The sequence below is a fragment of the Rhinichthys klamathensis genome, unplaced genomic scaffold (genome assembly GCF_029890125.1).
Source record: "Rhinichthys klamathensis goyatoka isolate OS25496 unplaced genomic scaffold, OSU_Roscu_1.1 h1tg000498l_1, whole genome shotgun sequence".
NCBI lineage: Eukaryota > Metazoa > Chordata > Actinopteri > Cypriniformes > Leuciscidae > Rhinichthys > Rhinichthys klamathensis.
Genome location: NW_026606981.1, coordinates 301,279 through 323,498, shown reverse-complemented (window position 1 = coordinate 323,498; position 22,220 = coordinate 301,279). Strand labels below are relative to the sequence as shown.

The 22,220-nt window shown below is 40.4% G+C and overlaps 1 protein-coding gene across 1 annotated transcript in view; it reads left to right on the top strand.

The window, feature by feature from the left end:
* The window catches only part of LOC130072604 (major histocompatibility complex class I-related gene protein-like), a 55,989-nt gene extending 42,397 nt beyond the window's left edge, over nucleotides 1–13,592 (top strand). Inside the window, exons 5-6 of the mRNA XM_056237786.1 lie at nucleotides 12,680–12,958; nucleotides 13,164–13,592. Of these exons, the coding sequence (XP_056093761.1) occupies nucleotides 12,680–12,958; nucleotides 13,164–13,471 (587 nt within the window). The 3' untranslated portion in view covers nucleotides 13,472–13,592. The remainder of the gene's footprint in view (nucleotides 1–12,679; nucleotides 12,959–13,163) is intronic.
* The last annotated feature ends 8,628 nt before the right edge of the window (nucleotides 13,593–22,220 follow it).

Below are 22,220 nucleotides of genomic sequence, written 5' to 3'. Positions count from 1 at the left end.
AATTGATGAGCATATGTGTCATAACATGGTGAAGAAGCATGCAAAGTTTCATGGAGATCGGACCATAGGTGGCACTATAACTGTTGAAAAGCTTTAAAACCATGTATTTCCTATGGTCAATTGCTTGTATTGGCTGTAAATGGTCTTTTCCATCTATGATCGTATAATTTTCATATCATAATGTTTAAAACCAGTGCAGTACAATTCTCTGGACTCTCTAGATCAGGGATTCCCAAAGTGTGGTACGCGCACCCCCAGGGGTACGTGAGCTGCCACCAGGGGGTGCGCGAGAGGAAAAATGTAATGGCGGTCTGTTTTGTAAGTGGGATTTTTCCATACAATAAAATAAAAACCATGAACAGTAAACATTTCCTTTGTAATCGCTTTTATTTTAAATAAAAAAACTATAATTTATTAGTTTTTGATAGAAACGTTGAAAACAGCTGCTGTCTTCTACGCACTGCTCTGGACTGCTAGCCTCGTGAGACTCGCAGATCAGTCTGGATACTTTCCGTTAAAGAAAATTTGGGAGCAGTTCACCAAACGAACGTCCAATCAGCGTTGGCTTTGAGGCGGGTTGAGGTGTGACGCAATGAGAAGCGCGACAGTTCAGTCTAAAGAACATGTCGGCTTCAGCGGATGAAACTAGCATCAGCGTGGCTATCGAGCAAGTTTAATCGGAATTACAGAGTATTTCTTCACTGAAAGAAGAGCAAAACACTGCTCTGGAGGCTTTTCTCAGAGGAAAAGATACGCTCTGTTAGTACGTCATATGCTTCGTTGATCTGATTGGTTGATTTGGCCCGTCTATCACCAACATAGGCCAATCAGCTAAACAGTATTTTCGCCCCTTACCAAAACTACTTCAACGGAAGGTTTCCAGATGGATATGCGGAGCAAATTCATCTGGCGGAGTCAGGTTACTGGACTGCAGCCGGTAACGTGACAAATGTGCTTTCGCGCGTTGGCTGGCGCTGAGCCAGTGCTGTCATTTACCACAACCATTGAGTGTTTTCAACCACATAGTGTTTATTTTAGGTTTCAGACATTTAAATACACATAAGTACTAGCAAAACAATGATTTTGATTTTGCTGATTTCTATGGAAGCGGCAATATTAATCCTTTTCATTATAATAAGACGACACGTTGTATTCATATCAGATAGGCTACACATTGTGTACGTAGCTTCACATTTTACCCTATTCTTCTCCCAGTTCACCGGCCTCTTACTTTCATGTATTTCGTGAGAAGTGGAGGAATTGACGTCACGTGTTGTAAATCCAACAGATCCGATTCTCTGAACTGTGGCACAAACTAACGATCGTTATGAAGGTGTTTGAACAATAAAACACATCCACTTGCACATATTTGACAATCGGAATATCAGTGTTTCATGCTATAGCTAATACATTTGTGAATATTTTTGATAAAAAAGGAAAAAAGGACATAAAAGCAGATCATCATTCATTCAGCGCTGTGTTGTGGTTGCGCTGTGTCACGTGACAAGGAATGACGCGTCAACATGGAAACATTAAAGTGACAAGTTCTAAATAACGGTCGCCTTGAAAAAAACACGCTGGGGGGTCAGTTAAAATATTTTAAAGTTACGTGTGAAAGGGTTAAAAGTGGAAGCTTGTGCGTAGCTTTGTTGCATTATATTGAAACTTTGTTGATGTTGTTATTGTCATGCGTGTTCTGGTTATTAGCGCATGATTAAACATGAGTCTTTATAGGGCGATAAAACAAAGCTTTGTTGCATTTTTTTTGAAGTGGGGATTGGGGGTGTGCCAACCCGGTTGGGACATAGAAGGGGGTGCGCAGGAAAAAAAGTTTGGGAACCGCTGCTCTAGATCAATAATTATCAGAAAAGGTATAATTTCTTCATTTGGATGGCTATAATAGGTGTAAGTTGGATGGCTATAACAGCTTGGATGGCTAAAACAGCCAATAAGTGGTATTTTACTGCCCCCTGCTGTCATTTCATCATACTACTCCCTAATATTGTTATATATAATTCATATTTAGACTTTATAAAATCATTATTTTAACATTTACAATCACATTTTGTCCCAATTCATCTATTGCTCTGTACTCTCTAGAACAACAATTATCAGAAAAAGTTGAACTTCTGCATTTGGATGGCTATAAGAGGGTCACTTCAATATGTAGCCTTGACCAAGTGTACCTGAAAGCCTTTATCTCTTCAATGAATGCTCAGATCTTCTTAAAAACAATTAAGAACATGTGAAACATGAGTGTAACAGTTAAAAAGGTGAAAAATATATGAACATAATGGCCTATTAAGCCAATAAGTGGTATTTTACTGCCCCCTACTGTTTAAAATAGTCATTTTGTCACACTACTCAACTAAAATTCATATTTAGACTTTATAAATTCACTATTCTAACATTTACAATCACATTTAGTCAAAAATCATCTATTGAAGTATTACTATGACAATTGTGTCACATTGTATCCTGAAGTTCAAAATGTCTGTATCTACAATGAGTGTGTGTACATTAAATGATATGAATAACATGGCATATTGTATACTTAGGCTGTAATACCACTGTTGTCCACTAGAGGGAGCAGCAGTATTAGACATTTTTAATCGTTTTTTTATCAGCTTTCAGCATTGGCTAACAAACAAATTCTTAAAGCTATTTTTTAGTGTGTGTGTGTGTAAGCATGCATTATGGAGTTAACATGATAAAACTGGTCTGTTTTGTACAGAATACTGGTGAAACCAAGTAGTTCACAATGAAAGTGAGTCAGTAAGTGGTCTTCTACTGCCCTCTGCTGGCCACTCTACTTATCAATAGTCTTTTCACATGTGCTTTTGCATTCATATATATAGACACTAAAAAATCCCTTATATAACAATTACTATTATAACACAATCATATTTTGTCAGAGTTTATCACTTCAATTGTTCTGATGCTTCACATAATTGCTATCAACATGGTAAATCATGGTAAATAACGCCAGAAACATGGTAAATCATAGTAAATAAGGTAAATCATGCTAGAATCCTGGTAAATCATTCTAGAATGTGCTATATCATGTTAAATCATCCTATAACATGGTAAATCAAGGTAAACTAAGATAAATCATGCTAGATTGATGGTAAATCATACTGGAACATGGTAAATCATGAAAAGTCACACTGAAATGTGGTATATCATGGTAAGTCATGCTAAAACATGGTCTATTCCATCTATGATGTCAATGGTTAAATGCTTGCTACATAAAACTTAATGTCTTTTGATGCTTTTGTGCTTAACGGCCTTAAAGGCGTTAACTGCTTGAACACCGCTAAATGCTGCTCGCAGCTTTAATTTCTTTTATCACTGTAAAGCTGCTTTGAAACAATCCATACTGTTAAAAGCGCTTTATAAATGAAGGTGACTTGACTTGTTGGCCTGCATAGATTTATCAAGCTGTCTGTTAAAACATGGTTTATCTGGATCTGCACATGCAAGAAAGAAATAATCAATTGGTAACTCTGATACTGTACCTGTAGCTTTAGACAAATGCAAGAACTCCTTCAGCCAGTAAACACACATACGATCGTAGTATTGTTTCAGATATCTAAGTTGTGTTTTGGCATTATTCCACATCATCACTGTGGTTACTCCCTGTTGTACAGATGCAGTGTATCTGTCCTCCTTCAGGTCCAGTGAGATGAAATCCTCTCCATTATAACCATGCTGTTCAAACCCTTGTGATTCTCCAGTCTCATCATCCCAATCACAGCCATACATCCACTGATACGTATGAACACCTGAAAGAGAGAGTGGGATACTGTTCCTCTTTATGTCTTTTAACATACAAGATAATCCTTTGTTGTTTATACAAGTAGTATAAGAAAGAGATGATGTACAAATAAACCCTTCAGAGTGATACAAGACTCCTCCTGATCACCCTGTTGGGGTTTATTCTGCGATAACAACTGACTGTATATACACTATCCTGCTTATAACTAGGGGTTGAACGACTTCAGATTTTTTTAAGTCGACATTTATGTGATGAAAGTCGGTTCCTACAGTTCCTAGCAAGCAGCTTTGACTAACGAACAAGATGGACATTTATGGGATATTATAATCATATCACTTATTAAATATCTTCTCACACATAAATAACAGATACATAAAATCATTATTATTATCTTATAATCCATGACCGCGTACAAAACAATTGTTCTAGCAACAAGACGAACACTTGAACAATATTAGCATAATCCTTCGGTTTTATTTTACAGTATATAGTCGATAACTGAGGCTGTTTGAATGAAACGAGAGCGAGCACGTCTATCCGCATCACAAATACCTGGATGAGCGACATTATATAGTACTGTTATTGACGAAGGTAATTATCTTGAATAACAAACCACAGAATGCCACGACAGACTAATCAGAATCAAGGATTTTCGACAGCCGTGTAATAAAGCATTTTCTCTCACCGTGTGACTGAGTGAATCGCTGCATTATAACACGAATGTTGTTTTTGTAGATCTGCTGTAGTTTTTCTCTGATCTTAATGTATTCCTTCCACATGTGTGTAGATATAAACTCCTTCACCCAGTCCTGTCTGGGAATCAGCTTCTTTATGTTACTGTCATTATAATATATCTGTTTTTCATCCAGTGTCGTTACAGCAGAAAACTCTGGGATTCCTGCAATCGTTTCCATTTGCTTGCCATTTATTGCAGTGTAAGCGGTCATAAACCTGTGTAACTCTGAAAAAAACATTGAACACACAATCAACATCACAAAAACACACCACCACAAAGCTCCCAAACACTATTCAACACCATACAGTGTCATAAATCAAATTACTATTTGACACCAACTTTCAACATCAAAATTCTTATTTTTTTATGGAATATTGCAGTGTTGCGAGACTGGAGGACTGAGGAAACGAGCGGCTGAAGGCCTGAATCTGACTAAAGCATTTGCCAAAAAGACGGCATTCTCAAACTCACTCACATTCACAGCACTGGAGAAACGTACTCGGTTACTAACGTAACCTCGGTTCTCTCTAGAGAGGGAACGAGTACTGCGTAATATCTTACGCTATGGGGAAAACCTCTTTTCCACGAGATATTGAAGCCAAAAATTATCCTTAATTTTGAATTAATGTAAAACGCTGTGCAGCAGCATGCAGACATAGGCAGGACGGCTCGCGCGCCTATTGGCTGCCCTGCGGCAACAGCAGCAGCCTATCGAGAGAGGCGCTGCGTGACACCATATCCAATGGGGGCATTTCGCGCACATTTCGTCACGTCCCGCCAGAAAGGGCGTGGTCTCTCCCTATAAATATAGCTCGATAAGGCTGGTACACTGGTTTTTATCGCCGAAGCGAACCAGAGCTGTGTATGCTTGGCAAGATACGCAGTACTCGTTCCCTCTCTAGAGAGAACCGAGGTTACTTTAGTAACCGAGTACGTTCTCTTACGAGAGTATCTCTCGTACTGCGTAATATCTTACGCTATGGGGAACACAATGCAACACGCCGTGCGTACTGGGATCCGACACCAAAGTCCCAAGGGCAGTAGCCCGGGTCTCATGTAGTGCATAATCACCATAGACTCACAGAGAGTCAGAGAAGAGAGGCTGCAAGCATCATTCCCCATGAAATAGCATCCTACAGGAGCTAGTTATGTTAACAGTGTTTCACACAGACAGGGTGAACGTGTTCAGCCTGAACTGGGTAACAGTACGGGTTATTCAACACCCATGGAGCTGTTTTATCGCTCAGTGAGCGATGCACAAGCAAAACTCCGCATATGGGCCGGTACAGCGGGGCAGATAGCACTGAATTCTATACCGACAGAAGCTTGGCTTGTAAGGCGGGAACCTCTAGGTTATAAAACCTTATAAATGTAGACCGCGAGGCCCAGCCCGCGGCCGTACAGATATCTTGCAAGGTAACCCCACTATACCACGCCCACGACGAGGCCACGCCTCTCGTGGAGTGCGCTCTGACACCCAAAGGACACTGCAGGCCCTTAGAAGTGTAAGCCAGTGCTATGGCGTCGACTATCCGTCTGGATAGGCTCTGTTTTGATGCGGCCAGTCCCTTGGAGCGTCCGCCAAACAAAACGGAGAGCTGCTCGGTCTGTCTGAAGACAGACGAGCGGGACACATAAGCTCTCAGTGCCCTGACAGGGCAAAGGAGACTCGCATCCTCCTCCTCATCATGAACCGAGAGAGCGCACAGGGAAATAACCTGGGCCCTGAACGGTGTGTTGAGGGATTTGGGCACGTACCCGTGCCTTGGTTTGAGTATGACTTTTGAGTCATTAGGCCCAAAATCCATACATGACGCGCTTACTGAAAGCGCTTGTAAGTCCCCTATGCGCTTCACTGAAGCGAGAGCCAAAAGAAACACCATTTTTAAAAGACAGATGCTTCATGTCTGACAAATGGATTGGCTCAAACGGGGCACCTTTCATGGCTCCAAAACCGTAGAAAGGTCCAACACTAGGTCGTTTTTCCCCAGTGACTGGCCAGGCACAGGTTTTGTAAACGTTGCTATGGCCGCCACCTACACTTTGAGCGTGGATGGGGTCCTGCCCTTATCCAGCAGCTCTTGAAGGAAGGAGAGTACTTCCGTGAACCCGCAGTCTACGGGTGAAAAGCCCTGAGCTTGACACCAGGCAGAGAACACAGACCACTTCGAGGAGTAGAGCCGTCTAGTAGACGGGGCTCTCGCCTGCGTGATCGTGTTTAACACTCCCTCCAGGAGGTTAGCGGGTACCCGTTGATGGCCCATGCATGTAGGGACCATAGTTGCGGGCGAGGATGCCAAATCGAGCCCTTGGCCTGAGAGAGGAGGTCTTCCCTCAATGGTATTGGCCACGGGGCAGTGCTGGTCAGCCGCATCAGGACTGGCAACCAAGTCTGGTTTGTCCAGACCGGAGCCACAAGCAGCACTGGGCATCCGTTTTTCCCTGATTCGTTCCAGCACTTGAGGCAGGAGCGAGACGGGGGGGAAAGCATAGAGGGGAACAGCGGGGCCAGCGCGTCCTTGCTCTTGGAGAAATATTTCGGACAGTGAGCGTTTTCGTGGGACGCGAACAGGTCCACCTGCGCTCTGCCGAACGTTTTCCACAGCAGTTGGATCGTCTTGCGGGTGCAGCGACCATTCCCCTGCTGGGACATTGTTTCTGGACAGTCTGTCTGGTCCCACATTCAGGTGACCAGGCACATGCGCTGCTCTCAGCGAGAGCAGGTTGTGCTGAGCCCAGACCAGAAGGCGGTCCGTCAACCTGTAAAGGTTTCGGGACCTGACGCCACCCTGGCGATTTATGTGTGCCACCACTGACATGTTGTCCGACCGGACCAGGACGTGGTGACCTTTTATCTGGGGACAGAAGCACCGTAGCGCTTTGTCGACTGCTATCATTTCCAAGCAGTTTATGTGAAGGAGCCTTTCCCGTTCTGACCACAGGCCAGCGAACGGTCTGCCCTTGAGCAGCGCTCCCCATCCCGAGGTGGAGGCGTCCGTAGACACCACCTGCACACTTGAGGCGGTCCCCAGACTCACACCTGACTGACACCAGTCGGTTACTTTCCAAGGTTTCAGAGCTGAAACGCACTTTAGATCGACCATGAGGCGAAACAGACCAGCGGTCCATGCCCGGGGCGGAACTCGCGCTTTCAGCCCCATCTGCAGTGGGCGCATGCGAAGTAGGCCCAGCTGGAGTACAGAGGCTGCTGAGGCCTACTTCGGGACTATAGAGCCGGACTATAGAGAGAGCGGGACTATAGAGCCGTGGCGGAAGGATTTCGCGACACGCTGAATGTCTAGTCCACGCTCCGATGACAGGCATGCTGTCATGGATCGCGAGTCCAGCACTGTACCCAGAAAATTAATTTTCGGACTGGGGGACAGTGAGCTCTTCGCCCGATTGACTGTAAGGCCCAGATTCTCGAGGTGCTCGAGTAATGTGGCCCTGTGTTCTATGAGCTCTGAGTGAGATCGAGCTAGAATCAGCCAATCGTCCAAGTAGTTCAAAACTCGCATGCCCCGGAGTCTCAGGGGTGCGAGAGCCGCGTCCATGCACTTCGTGAATGTACGGGGTGCTAGGGACAGGCCGAACGGCAGGACCGTGTATTGATATGCCTGGCCCTCGAAGGCGAATCTCAAGAATCGCCTGTGATGGGACGCTATTTGTATCTGGAAATAGGCGTCTTTCAGATATATTGACATAAACCAGTCCTCTTGGCAAACTTGCGCGAGGATTTTCCTGGTTGTAAGCATTCCGAACTGGCGCTTCACAAGCGCTCTGTTCAGCTGTCGCAGATCTAAAATGGGTCTGAGACCTCCATCTTTTTTCGGTACCAGAAAATATCTGCTGTATAGGCCCCCTTCGCTCTGAGCTTGAGATAAAGGTTCTATAGCACCTTTGCTCAGTAGTTTTGCTATCTCGGCTCGAAGTAGATGAGATAGTTCGTTTTTCACCGTCGTCTCGACGCGCGCCGTATAACGGCGGGGACGTCGAGCGAACTGTAGCGAATAGCCTCTTTTTATAGTGTTCAGAACCCATTCTGATACACTTTCGCGTGAATAGCTAGGGGTAGAATGAGATCTGGGCTCTGGCCGTGACATAGTGACGGCAAGGGAGCTCCGGCGTGCTGTAACGCAGACACTGTGTTTACAGTGTGTGAGGAGGGGGGCGCGCCGATTGCGGCGGGCAGCCTGGCCGCGCTCAAAACCCTTATAGCAGTTTGCTAAGGGAGAGAGAGCGGGGCGAGCCCCGTGGGGCTTAACATGTCTGTAAGTGAATGTGGGCGCAGGACAGCGGGCACATTTACTCCACTGAAAAACACCGTCGGCCTGAGCTGACTGAATGTGTGTTGGTTTCGTTTTTACAGAACCCGTGGGACATGTGGTGTGTAGTGTTTGTGGGCACTGAGACGTGGGCACATTCACTACATTTAGTGCACAATCGACATGAGGCGATTTTGTTTGTGCGAGCCCTGCATTTTTGCGGGCTGTGTTTGTGTGTAGAAATGAGCCCTGGGTTGTGGGCATTTTTATTACACTCATAACACCATCGGCTGTGGCCGGAATACCAGAAAATACACCGTTTATGTGATTTATCTGGGTCGCCGTGGGAACAGCATTTGTGTGCAGGCAAGCGGGCGTGGTACTGGCTTGCTTACACTGGAACAGTCACATTTTCTGGAACTGAACGAGCGAAAAATTTCAGTGGAAGTCTGGCCGCGGCGAGACTGAAACACCGTCGATTTCCTAGGAGGCTAGGAAGACTTGTGTTGGTTTCGTTTTACAGAAACCGTGGTAGTGTTTGTGGGCACTGGGTTGTGGGCACATTCACTACATTTAATGCACAATTGACATGCGTCGATTTCATTTGTGCGAGCCCTGTACCGTGGCGGGCTGTGTTTGTGTGTAGAAATGAACACTGGGCTGTGAGCATTTTATTACACTTATAACACCATCGGCTGTGGCCGGAAAACCAGAAAATACAATGATTACATGATTTTTCTGGGTCGCCGTGGAAACGGCCTTTATGTGCAGGCAAGCGGGCCGTGGTACCGGCTTGTTTACTGCAAAATACACTGGAACAGTCGCATTTTCTGGAACTGAACAAGCGAAAAGTTTCGGTGGAAGTCTGGCCGCGGCGAGACTAAATTTTTATCTGCTGCGAGAGCCGGGATCAAACACGGGTCTCTCACGCGAAGGCTTCGGGTTCCGCCACTGAGCCACAGAGGAGAACTACATTAGTGCAAGCAGATAAGAGAGTGTCATCACAGTTTTGTGTGTGTCGGCGTCTGTTTGCAGGTGTGCGTGTTATACAACAGGCTCATTGCTGCAATATTGACATTTTCAGCCGCTCAAACTAAGAGGAGCTGAGAAATGTTTGAGAAATGGAGATAAGTCCGGCCTCGGCGGGGACTAAAACACACTCTTTCCTCATTTGCCGGTGACGCACGCCCATGGGGGGCGGGGTATATTTCTTATAACGTAAAGAAAGCCAGCCGCGGTTTTAGGGCTCGCGGTCTTGATGCTGGCCCGTTTCCCTGACGACTCGCGGACAGAAGGGGGAGGTCCACAGAGCTCGCCCAGTCCTCACTGTCCGACGCCAGAATAAAGCAGCAGGTCTCCTCTACAGATGCAGCTATCTCGTCGTCATTAATGGCGGAAGCGGCGGCGCACGGCGGCCGTTATCCGTCAGTGAGCGACTCGAGTGAAGCTGGTGAAGCTGGCGGGCGAACCGGCGAGCTTTCACGGGCTGGAGAAGGCTCGGGGACCCGCTGAGTACGGCGCTTTAACGGCGCGGCACTGTAGCGGGTGGAAGTGCAGTCTCGCTTAAGGATGCCAGGCGAGTCCTCAGAGTCACCGTAGGCAATAGCTCGCAGTGAGGGCAGCCGCTGTCGGCGAGCGCGAGAGCTGCATGATCCTCTCACAGGCAGGAAACGCATCACATGGCGGTCCCCGTCGCTGAGTGTGGCTCGGCACGAGCCACAGGAGGATGGCATCTTTAAAAAGACGCGGCTATTTTAGATGATAGACGTGTGAGTCGCGGGGCGAGCACACACACACACACATACACACAGAGCAGAGTAAAGGATATATAGTGCGTCGGAAAGCGCAGCAGGTACGGCGGCTGAAGGTGGCGAGGTGAAGGCCAGCGACTTCAGGCTCAAGGGCTCGTCACGCTGAAGGCTTGCGTCGACGGCGCGGCTTCTCACTCCGGATCCAGCGATGCATGTAGCTTCGCTGAAGAGATGAAAACCAGTGTACCAGCCTTATCGAGCTATATTTATAGGGAGAGACCACGCCCTTTCTGGCGGGACGTGACGAAATGGGCGCGAAATGCCCCCATTGGATATGGTGTCACATAGCGCCTCTCTCGATAGGCTGCTGCTGTTGCCACAGGGCAGCCAATAGGCGCGTGAGCCGTCCTGCCTATGTCTGCATGCTGCTGCACAGCGTTTTACATTAATTCAAAATTAAGGATAATTTTTGGCTTCAATATCTCGTGGAAAAGAGGTTTTCCCCATAGCGTAAGATATTACGCAGTACGAGAGATACTCTCGTAAGAGAACTGTAGTTATGAAAAGTCACCATAAAAGCAAAAAAAAAAAAAAAAAACTGTCACTCACATGAGATCCACCAATAGCAAACCACATCAAATCAATTACTTTATAAAGATAAATATCCTTCACATAACCATGAACACCTGTATGGCAAGCCTGTTCTTTCATTTACAGTCAAATGTGCATAACTTTAGTCAGAACTATTCTCAGTCGAGTGTCTCCGATTTTGCTGTTTAAATAGACCTGCCTGCGTGAGACAAATACACAACATTAGAAAATACTGAAATGATTTCAGTACAGCTTCAACAAAAATCCTCACAAAGGAACTAGTTCTATTTACCTGCTTAGTATAAAAGATGTTTGAGAAAATCTGAAGATTTGAAACGTCTTATTTTCTGTTAGTTTAACACACGAAAGCAGCTGAAGGCCTTGTTGACAGAGAATTCATCGTTTAAACGACTTTACGAAATGATTCTCACCTGAGTAAACCAAAGGTATGAAGATGAAGAAAATAATGAACTTCTTCATTATGTATGAAAATCCATGAATTTGACACACACTTCTTTATGTGTAGTCGTCGAAGAGCGCTGTAAAACTCTTTAGCCTTTGCTACATCAGAATCAACAGGTAAAACCAGTTTCTGAACTGACGTCACTGCAGCTCGAGAGAAACAGCCTCAACACGGAAGTGAAGGGTGGAAACTTTTACTCACAGGTTGTCGTCGCTTCGCTCCGTAACGTGTTTTACCATTTCGATTCAGATGTAGCAAAGGCTAAAGAGTTTTTACAGCGCTCTTCGACGACTACACACAAAGAAGTGCTGGTCAGATACAAGGATTTTCATCCATAATGAAGAAGTTCATCATTTTCTTCATCTTTATACCTTTGGTTTACTCAGGTGAGAATCATTTCGTAAAGTCATTTAAAAGATGAGTTCTGTCAACAAGGCCTTCAGCTGCTTCCGTGTGTTGAACAGACAGAAAATCATCAGACATTTTTAATAGAAAATAGATTTGGTAAAGTTGCTAAGGTACCAGAACTGGATTCACACTCAGAAAATGTTTAATGAGTGAAAAAAGTAGAAACCTAAGGATTATTTGTAGTGTCTCAAATTCAATAAATATTCATTTGAATAGTGATATTTAAGTTCTTTGATTTATGACACTGTATATGTGGTGTTTAACCGTCATGTCTTTGTGTTGTTTTGTTCAATGTTTGTTCAGGAATGCACAGCTTCATCACCACATACACTGAAATAAACGGACAGACGACTGCAGGAATCCCAGAGTTTTCTGCTGTAACTACACTGGATGGACAACAGATTGATTATTATGACAGTAACATAAAGAAGCTGATTCCCAAACAGGACTGGATGAAGGAGTTTGCATCTACAGAGATGTGGAGAGAAGACACTGAGATCAGAGAAAAAGTGCAGCAGATCTACAAAATCAACATTCATGTTCTAATGCAGCGATTCAATCAGTCAGACGGTGAGTTAAAATGCTTTAAACTACATTAAAAAGTCAAAGATTACCTTGTACATAAAAAAAGCACATGTTTTGAGCACATGTATTTTGTTCTCTCCCCGACCTTGTTATCTTCTTCAGGTGTTCATACGTATCAGAGGATGTATGGCTGTGATTGGGATGATGAGACTGGAGAATCACAAGGGTTTGATCAGTACGGTTATGATGGAGAAGATTTCATCTTATTGTACCTGAAGGAGGACATATACATCACACCTGTAGCACAGGCAATACCCACAGTGCAGAAGTGGAATAATGACAAAACACAACTTACATCTCTGAAACAATACTATAATAATGAGTGTGTTCACTGGCTGAAGGAGCTCTTGAAGTTAAGGAAAGGGGCTAACAGGATAACAGGTACCTTGTTGTTTAGAAATTTACTTTGTTCAACAAGTATATCATTTTTTTATTATGAGTGTTAATGTCTTTCATTTATCATGTATTGCTTCATTAAAAAATACAAACTTAGCACAATTTAATAAGTTAATCATATGGATAAATGTAACTGATCTGATCTGAGATATTAAATATTCTTCTCACATTTTTCTCGATCTTTTTTCAGCTCCTGAAGTGTCTCTGTTACGGAAGGATCCCTCTTCTCCAGTAGTGTGTCATGCCACAGGTTTCTACCCATCAGGAGTGACTATTACCTGGTTCAGAAATGGACTGGAGCACCATGAGGATGTGGATCTTGGAGAGCTTCTGCCAAATGAGGACGGGACCTTCCAGAAGACAACTAGCCTTCATGTTTCTCCAGACGAATGGGAGAACAACCAGTTCAGTTGTGTGGTGGAGCACCAGGGAAAAACCATCCAGAAGACTGACCATGAGACCAAGAGCAACAACAGTAAGTTATTAATACTGCGGTAGATTGTTTATGGTAATTACTATAAAGGTTATCCTATCCTTATCATATTTGACATCACCTAGCTGAGGGACAGAAATCTACCAAATTTCTTCAAAAAGATCTTCATTTGTATTTCAAAAATAAACTAAAGTTTTGTAGGTTTGGATCGACATCAATTATGATCGGCAAGTAAATTGAGACAGTATTGGCATTTTGGCTGAAATAACCCTTTCAACTTGTTAATGTGTTATTTTGATTGAAAAAAAATCTATTTGATAGATTTGCCCAGTCTGATCTAGTTCACCTGAAAATGATCATTTACTCGCCCTGATGTCTTTCAAACCTGTGCGACTCTCATAAAGACGTCATACAGCAATATTCTGATCTTTCATACAATAAATGTGACTGGGAAAGAGTTTGTCAAGTCAAGAACACAACATAAGTATTATGAAATGAGTCTATGTGACTTGTGGGCTGTATTTCAAGTCTTCCAAAGTTATATGACAGCTTTGTTTGTTTGTTCATTTAAAAGTAAGTTGGTATTCATCTCAGTGCACTATACAAACAGGTTTATTCTCGTGTATGTAAATAAGGCACCAGATTTGAATGAGTTTTGAACTGTGTCTCAAACAAAACATTTACACGGCTTCAGAAGATTGTTGCAGGTTTATTTAATTTTTAGTTCAGTTTTATATGATAATAACTCTGGACCTAACTGATTATTAACTTGCTATTATTAGTATTGACTATTATTAGATCAGTTAGTTGTTTCAGCTGTGTCTGTATATATTGCATTTCTTTTACATGTTTATTTTCTTTTTAAGGACTTCGAGAACTAGGCGTAGCGATTCTTGTGTGTGTGATGGGAGGAGTCATAGTCCTGGTTATTGGTACTGTTTTCTATATTAAGATCAAAGTAAGTATATGTTTATTTTTTTTATTTTTCTGCTCTTATTTCTCATTCAAGTGGTTTCATCAGCTGTAGGATGATAGGAATGTCCTCAGCAATGCATTCAAAAGTTTGGATTTACAGAGACATTTTAATGTGATTGATAGAAATTCCATTAAGGTGGAATTAAACCGAGCTAATGCTTCACTAATGTTGAAAACATGTTGGGGAAGTTACTTTTAAAAAGTAGTGTAACTCGTTACTCGTTACTTCTTAAAAAAAAGTAATCTGTTACTTTACTTAGTTACCCCATATGGAAAGTAACTTTTTACGTTACTCTTACTTTTACGTTACTTTTATGTTGCTTGACTTTGGGCAGAACCCAATATCTGTTCCTAAATGTGTAGGCCTACATAAAGTTATACTATGCATAATGCCATATTTGATGCCATAAATGCATAATGCATTTATCAAAATTTTGAATATTTATGAAGAAATGCCCGTTAATGGATAGGCATATGCATGGGCGGCGCTAGGGAGGGGCTAGAAAGAAAGCCCAAAACAAAGACCAAAGGTCCCTGTTAGCACCCCCAAAAATAATTTCTGGAAGCAATTATATTCAGGCTGTATTCTAGGGAAGTCCTGAACCGCATGGTGAAAATTTTTAAAAAAAAAATTCGACATAATAAGGGGACATTCTAATCTGCATTAAGCGTTCTTATAATGGTTTTCTATGGGAGGAAAATGCTTAATGTGTAAGTAAATGCGTTGCGTTCATATTCTGGGCTCATCTGATTTTTTGTACATAGTATACTTTATTATGATTTTAGTATCATAATGATTAATAAATGCACGCACAATTATCCGTGAACTTGATAAATGTTGCAGATATGTTTTACTATGCACGTAAACAAATGCCTTTCAACATGTGTGCAAAATTCAGAATTAAATGAATGTGTAGCAATATACAAATAGAGAGTCTGTAGGCCTACTATATGTGTTGTAGCCATTAAATAAGCGCATTTAGTTTCATATTTGTTAAAATATTATAATGTTATTTTTTTCCATTTATGTTGATTATAAAAAGTGAACAGCATGAGTAAGATGGATGTGCAATATATCGGGAGACATTGAGTCGGTCGGACATGATTTTGACCACTTCATTAAGTTTTGAAGAAAGCCTTTCTTTAAAGTGAATTTTGTTTTGTATAAATTGTATCTTAATTTTAATAAATTTTTTATCAACCAATTGCCTGGATTTATTAAATAAGAAGCAAATATAGCAGACAATATAATCATGACATGGAGGCGCTGGCGCGGTCACTTGTTGCGCGTGAACTGGAGCAGCTCATCATAAATTACCCGAAACTCAGCGTATGCCTCACAGACATGAGAAATATATCTATATAAAAAGCTTGAAATGTCTTTAAACGAAACAATTCAAAACGAAAAGAAATAGGCTACTCTCTGATTATGTAATCCATTATGTGCATTTCTCTCTGTAGGCGTTCACTACGGAGATGGTGATCGCAGTCAAATCTGTCAAATGACGGAGATCCCGGTCAAATCTGTCCCTGGGAAAAGTAACGTTTCGCCGAATTGAAAAAGGAACTACGTTTCGTTACCAAATTTTTACAGTAGTAGCGCGTTACACTACTTTTTACCCGAAAAAGTAGTTACGTTAATGTAACGCGTTACTTTGTAACGCGTTACAACACTGGTTGAAAATCACTATTATTTTTGAATTACCGTACATTATGTACAGCCTTAAATTTACATGTAATAAACTTTAGAAAGCTAATGTAAACTGACTCCAAAACTTTAGAAGTTTAGATATTAGAAATTAGACATGTTGTCTATACATAATACAGTTTTCAGTCGCTGTATTTACATTAACCACAATATTCCAGTCATATTCAGACTAGTCTTAATAAAAAAAAGTCTCATCTAACCATGTCATTTGGAAATAATGGGCAAAATCTGATTTAACTTGGATTTAAACTGCTTTTTGTAACTAAAAAATGATGCATTTCAAATATACTGATTAAATATTTGGTTCTTGTTTTCTGATATACACAAATGTACTGATTTAATGCAACTGACAACAATTAAGAAAAGTTCAATTCAAGTTTTAGAAGCTATACATACAAAAACAGTCAAAGACAAATTTTTGTCTTCATGCAATATTTTAGAGAAAAAGATTAGCAGAATTTGTGTTTTTTACAGTTCCAGTGTAATTGGTCACATGCTGTTAATTCATATTTATGACATTACTTTGCAGAAACAAATGAGTGGGTTTAGGCCGGTATCCTGTGATAGCAAAGAGCACATTTTCATTGACAAGGGTCTTTGAAGAGTTTCCTCCAGTCGTCTCTCTCCAGATTTCAGTCCGGTTGGGAATCCAGATGTGGGAGATCAGATATTTCCATCATGCTTGTGGGACACGTTTCAGTGCTGAATAATATTTAGGATTATGGGCGTCATGGAATTGTTTTCCCAAAGAAGATATGACAACCAAACAAAGAAACACTTTCTTACGTGTGTGGCGTTGAGTCTATAAAAACATCGATGTATAAATGCGAATACAAATCAGCTAAAGAACATCCAGAGACTGTCTGGATATGTTGTGGTAATATCAGGTGTAATGGGCGCCTTAGATGTTGTTGCTGTGTGTGATTTTGTCTTTCACAACTCGCATTTGTATTTATTTTAAATGAAAAGGACACTTTTATTTGTAAATATTCAGTTTATTTATTTGCAAGTTGTAAGTTCACTAATTACTAATAATTTGACTGCTAACTTTTGTACTAACGTTTCAAATGGAAAAAAATAAACAACGAAGAATTTCAGAACACATGCAGTTGTCTTTTTGTAAATAAGAAAATAAGAAAATATTTAGCTGAAAATAGTAAAAGTATGTAAAGTATGTGTAAAAATGGAAAAAATTGTATCTTGCAATTGTGAAAGGTGTAACCTCTAATTTAATTTTTTTATATATATATATATAATTAGTAGTTAATATATCTTGCATTTGAGGACAAAATTGCAAATGTATTTTATTTAGTTAATATTTATTTATTGCTTTATATCTCACAATTTAGACTTTTTCTCAGTATCCCGAGATAAAAAAAACTAAACATGAATCTTTGTAATCACTGAAATACACAGGCATCTTTGCAGACATATATTCTCTTCTTTACTGCTAAATATTGCCCTGTAAGGGCTAAATATTGCCCTTAAATTGCCCTGTAAAGGGACAAATAAAGATTTTACTACTACTAAATCACTGTGAGTATGTTGACATTATAAAGAAAGTATAAAGAAAGAAAGAAACAAAAACTTCGTAAAGTTTAATAAAAAAAGCAAAAAATTTAACAAAAAGCTGAATTTTTTTATGTTTTAGTTAAAGACTACATCTGGATAGGATTCAGAAAAATGATCAAAACATAGATGGATTAGATAGTCCATCAACACAACTCAAATTCCTACTGTTTTGATCAGGAGATTATGTCATCTTTCAGAAGATGCATAATAGCAGAAAGCTATATATTTTCGTCAATGGCGGAGAAAGAGTTAAGTATATCAGAGTATGTGTTCAGTATGTACTAAGTTCTTTGTTATATGTCTTATCTTTTGACCGATGCCGACTGTAATGTCCACACCAATAATGCGGTATGTCTTTTCGGTATGTTTGTCCTGAGGCTCGGGACAAGGGACTCTCGTTATGCTCAGCTCTTGGTGTTTTAGGGCTTTGTAATGGTGTTGGGGTCGCTTGTTTTTTGGTGTTTCCAGAATTTGATGGCTCTTTTTTGGATGTTTAGAAGGAGAGGGTATTGGCGTAATTCTGCCCTGCATTCGTTGTTTGGTGTTTTTCTTTGGACTGAGTATTCGTTTGCAGAAATCTAAATGTAGCGTTTCAATTGGATGTTTTTCCCAATTTAAGAAATCAAATTTTATAGAAAGACCCCACTGCCATATAAAACAATTGGTTCAACTAATTGATTTGTAAAGTTCGAGCCAGATTTGGATTGGGATGGCAATTTTAGTCAATCTTTTCATGGCATAAAAAGACCTTTGAGCTTTCTCTTTGAGTTCATTCACAGCCAAAGTAAAGTTACCAGTTGAAGATATTTTCATGCCGAGGTAAGTGTATGTTTGTGTTCTCGATGGTTCTGTGTGATAGTGTGAATGTGTGTGTTGGTCCCTGAGATCTGGAGTGGAACATCATTACTGTAGTTTTCTGGAGGTTGACGGTCAGGACTCACAGTAATCCTCCAGCAGATCCAGGCTGTCCTGAAGACCCTCTTTAGTGGACGACAGGAGAACCAGATCATCTGCGTAGAGAAGACACTTTCTCACAAGGGACTTTCACACCAGGTAGTTATAGGAACTCGCCACCAGGGTGGTTGCCCGAGAACTAATGGTTCCCGTAGGAACGTTTTCCTGCTTGCATTCGCACCACCAGTAGGAACTCTGAAGTGACGTAAGCATGACGTAAGCAAGCATTCTGCTATTTAAACAGACAGTGTTTCTAATCCTAAAGTTTTTTTTTTTTCAGTTTAGTTTTTTATCTTTTTTATTAATCTTCTACATACATGCACCACTTTTATTATGCAATAAGAAGCTATTTTTTTCTTTATCTTAATACATGGTTTTATTTAAAAAAAGAGCTTTACGCACAACCTTATCAGAGCGAATGATAATGACCTGTATTGTTATACATTTATGTAGTCTTGATTTGGGTGTGTACAGTGGCTTTATATTTAAAAGGGTTGTAAATCACGCCATAGTCAACTTTAATCAGGTAATTTCACAACAACAAAAATGTGGCTAATAAAAATGCTGTGTGGCTAGTAACTTTGGAAAACCACTAGCCACATTGGCTAGTGAGCAAAAAAGTTAATGTCAAGCCCAAGGTCACAGTGCTCACATTCTCCAAGTTTCATTAGTTTACGATCTGTCTAACAATCCTGTCTAATACTTCATTAGATGGAAGTATTATACATAGAAAGTAGACAGTAATGAAAAGTTATTAGCGTATGGCGTGTGGTTGATGTCCAGAAATGCATAATCATGTTTCTCTTGGTCTCCTCAAAGTTGCGTTAGATTTTCTCCTCAGCGTAAAGATTAAGAGCTTCATCTATCACTGTTTTCCATGTTCATAGAGTTAGTTTCTGGAGTAAATATATAGGCTATAATCTGTGTGCTTACACAGCCTTTTTAAAAATAAGGAAGTCTAAATGTCATTTCAACATTTTAGGCCGAAGACTGAGAAGTTTTGACCTTGAATATTGTGATTTCATCACAAAGCTTTTAAAATAAACATTTTAAAATAAACATTGCACAAACGTCATGCAACGATTGAGCCACAGTTCATCCTCTCTAAAGTAATGTTGGCCTGAATAAGTTAATCAAGCTGTTTATTAAAACAAGGGTTTATCAGGGATTTGCATGTAAAAAAAGAAATTATCAATTGTCTGTCTGAGAGAGAAAAAAACCACATACTGAGCAAAGCGACCACAAGTAGTGAGTAAAAGCTGAACTTCCGTCTTGAGACTGTTTATCTAGGGCATCAGAGTCTGTTCTCCACAATCTCACCACTTTTTCCTGTTCATTCACATGTGCTGAAGACAAAAGAGTTTTTACCTTTGACAACTGCACATAAAGTGTGTGTCAAATACAAGGATTTTCATCCATAATGAAGAAGTTCATCATTTTCTTCATCTGCGTACCTTTGGTTTACTCCGGTGAGAATCATTTCATAAAGTCATTTAAATGATAAATTCTCTGTCATGCAAGGCCTTCAGCTGCTTCCGTGTGTTGAACTCAGTGTTACATTGATTTTGTTATAATACTTTTTACTTTTTTTTTTCAGTCAACAGAAATGTTTTTAATAGTAGTTGTTGAACTGACAGAAAATCATGAGTTGTTTTTAATCTGATGTGTAAAATTTTCTCAAACATCTTTTATAATATCCAAGCTAATAGAAGTAGTTAACAGATTTAGGGCCCTATCATACACACGGCACAGTGCCGAGCAAGTGTGTTTTGCTAGTTTCAGCCTGACGCGATTTTCATTTTCACGTCCTATGCCACGTTGTTTAAATAGCAAATGCATTTGTGCCCATCTGTGCGCCCATGGACTGCTGGTCTGAGAATGAGTGTGTGTTCAGGCGCATTGTTGGCGCTTTGCTATTTTGAAGAAACTGAAATAGACTGAGCCATTGACCAACAAAAACCAAGTCAATGCTGAAGTATTCATTTATTTTTTGTTATTTAAAGAGCGTGTTAGTAATATGCGCCTATAGGTGGGTCCAACACGCGCATACACTCTGCTTATTACACCACAGGGACGCACAGAAGCACACAAACATGCCAAATATTAAAAATAAAAGGATTACAATGTTAAAGATATGGTGAATCCGGCTTGTCCCGTACATGGTCTGCTTGTGCTTTACCCTCGCAGACGAGAAAATCCGATTGCGCTCTGCAAATTTTTCCGACGCAAATATTCTTGTGTAAATAGCGAATCCGCCAAGGCGCGAGCACATCTGGGTTTTGAAGGGAATGGGAGATGAGACTCTGATTGGTTTATTGCACGTTACGCCCAACACACACCAATTACTCATTACGAGAATAGAGACGACCCTTTTAGACCATGCGCCGGGACCGTCCACCATTTTTCCCGTCGTTAAACTAGCAAAAGCAGATTCAGACACGGACTAACTGCTCTTGTGCTTTAGACCATGTGCTTAGATGGTTAAAATAGGGCCCAGGTCTGGATGATGGTGTCAAGTGGACATGAGAGAGAGAGGACACAACAATGTCAAATATGGGGAAAATAATGTGTTTTGAACATTCAAGCATGGAAACCTATTCTAGGAGAGACCAAAAACAAAATTAAGACTTTGTAAAATGTTATAATACGGCCTCTTTGTTATTCTTCTCAATATTTCCGTTTAGCGGCTAATGAATCGAAATGTCTCGCACATTCACAGATAGCTAATTTACGCATTTCAAAATAAGGTGGATACCGTGATCGGTAACACTTTATAATAACACGCTAATATTCATTAGTTAAGCATGAGTAAACAGTTAATTCATCATTCATAAAGCATTAATAGACATTAATAAGCAGTTTATAAATACAGCTATAAATGCTTTCTTCTTGATTTACAAGCATATCTATAATTTATTTAATAATTGTATTTTCATCCTTTATTTATGATCAATTTATTATTTCTAAATGATTAATTGCATTTTTTATAAACCAGTTATTTAAGAGTTTTCAGTGGTTCACAAGATTACTTAGAACGTGTAAGTAAATGATTAATAAACTATTTAAATGTACATTCATATATCTTATTATTCAGACATATAGTGATGGTTACTTAGTGTGTTAATAAATGCTTTATTAACATGTATTTAAGCTGTAATTCAGGGTTAATTCGGGTAGTTATAAAGCATTTAGTAGTGGTCAGATAACTATGTTTATGAGCTCATCTAAAGTGAGGACTATTCATGCCTTGTAAAGCATTTATAAAGGAGATTTAAAGGCTGTTAAATATTTCTATGTTCTGTATCACTGTGTTGTGTTTGTTACATTTTACTGTTTAGAAGATTGATGCGCCTTTAAATCTCCTTTATAAATGCTTTACAAGGCATGAATAGTCCTCACTTTAGATTAGCTCACAAAATAGTTAACTGACCACTACTAAATGCTTTATAACTACCTGTATTTACTACATTTACTTACACTTTCTAAGTGATCTTATGAATGACTGACAACTCTTAAATAACTGGTTTATAAATAATGCTATACTTCATTTAGAAATTATTAATTGATCATTAACAAAGTATGAAAATACAATTATTAAACGCATT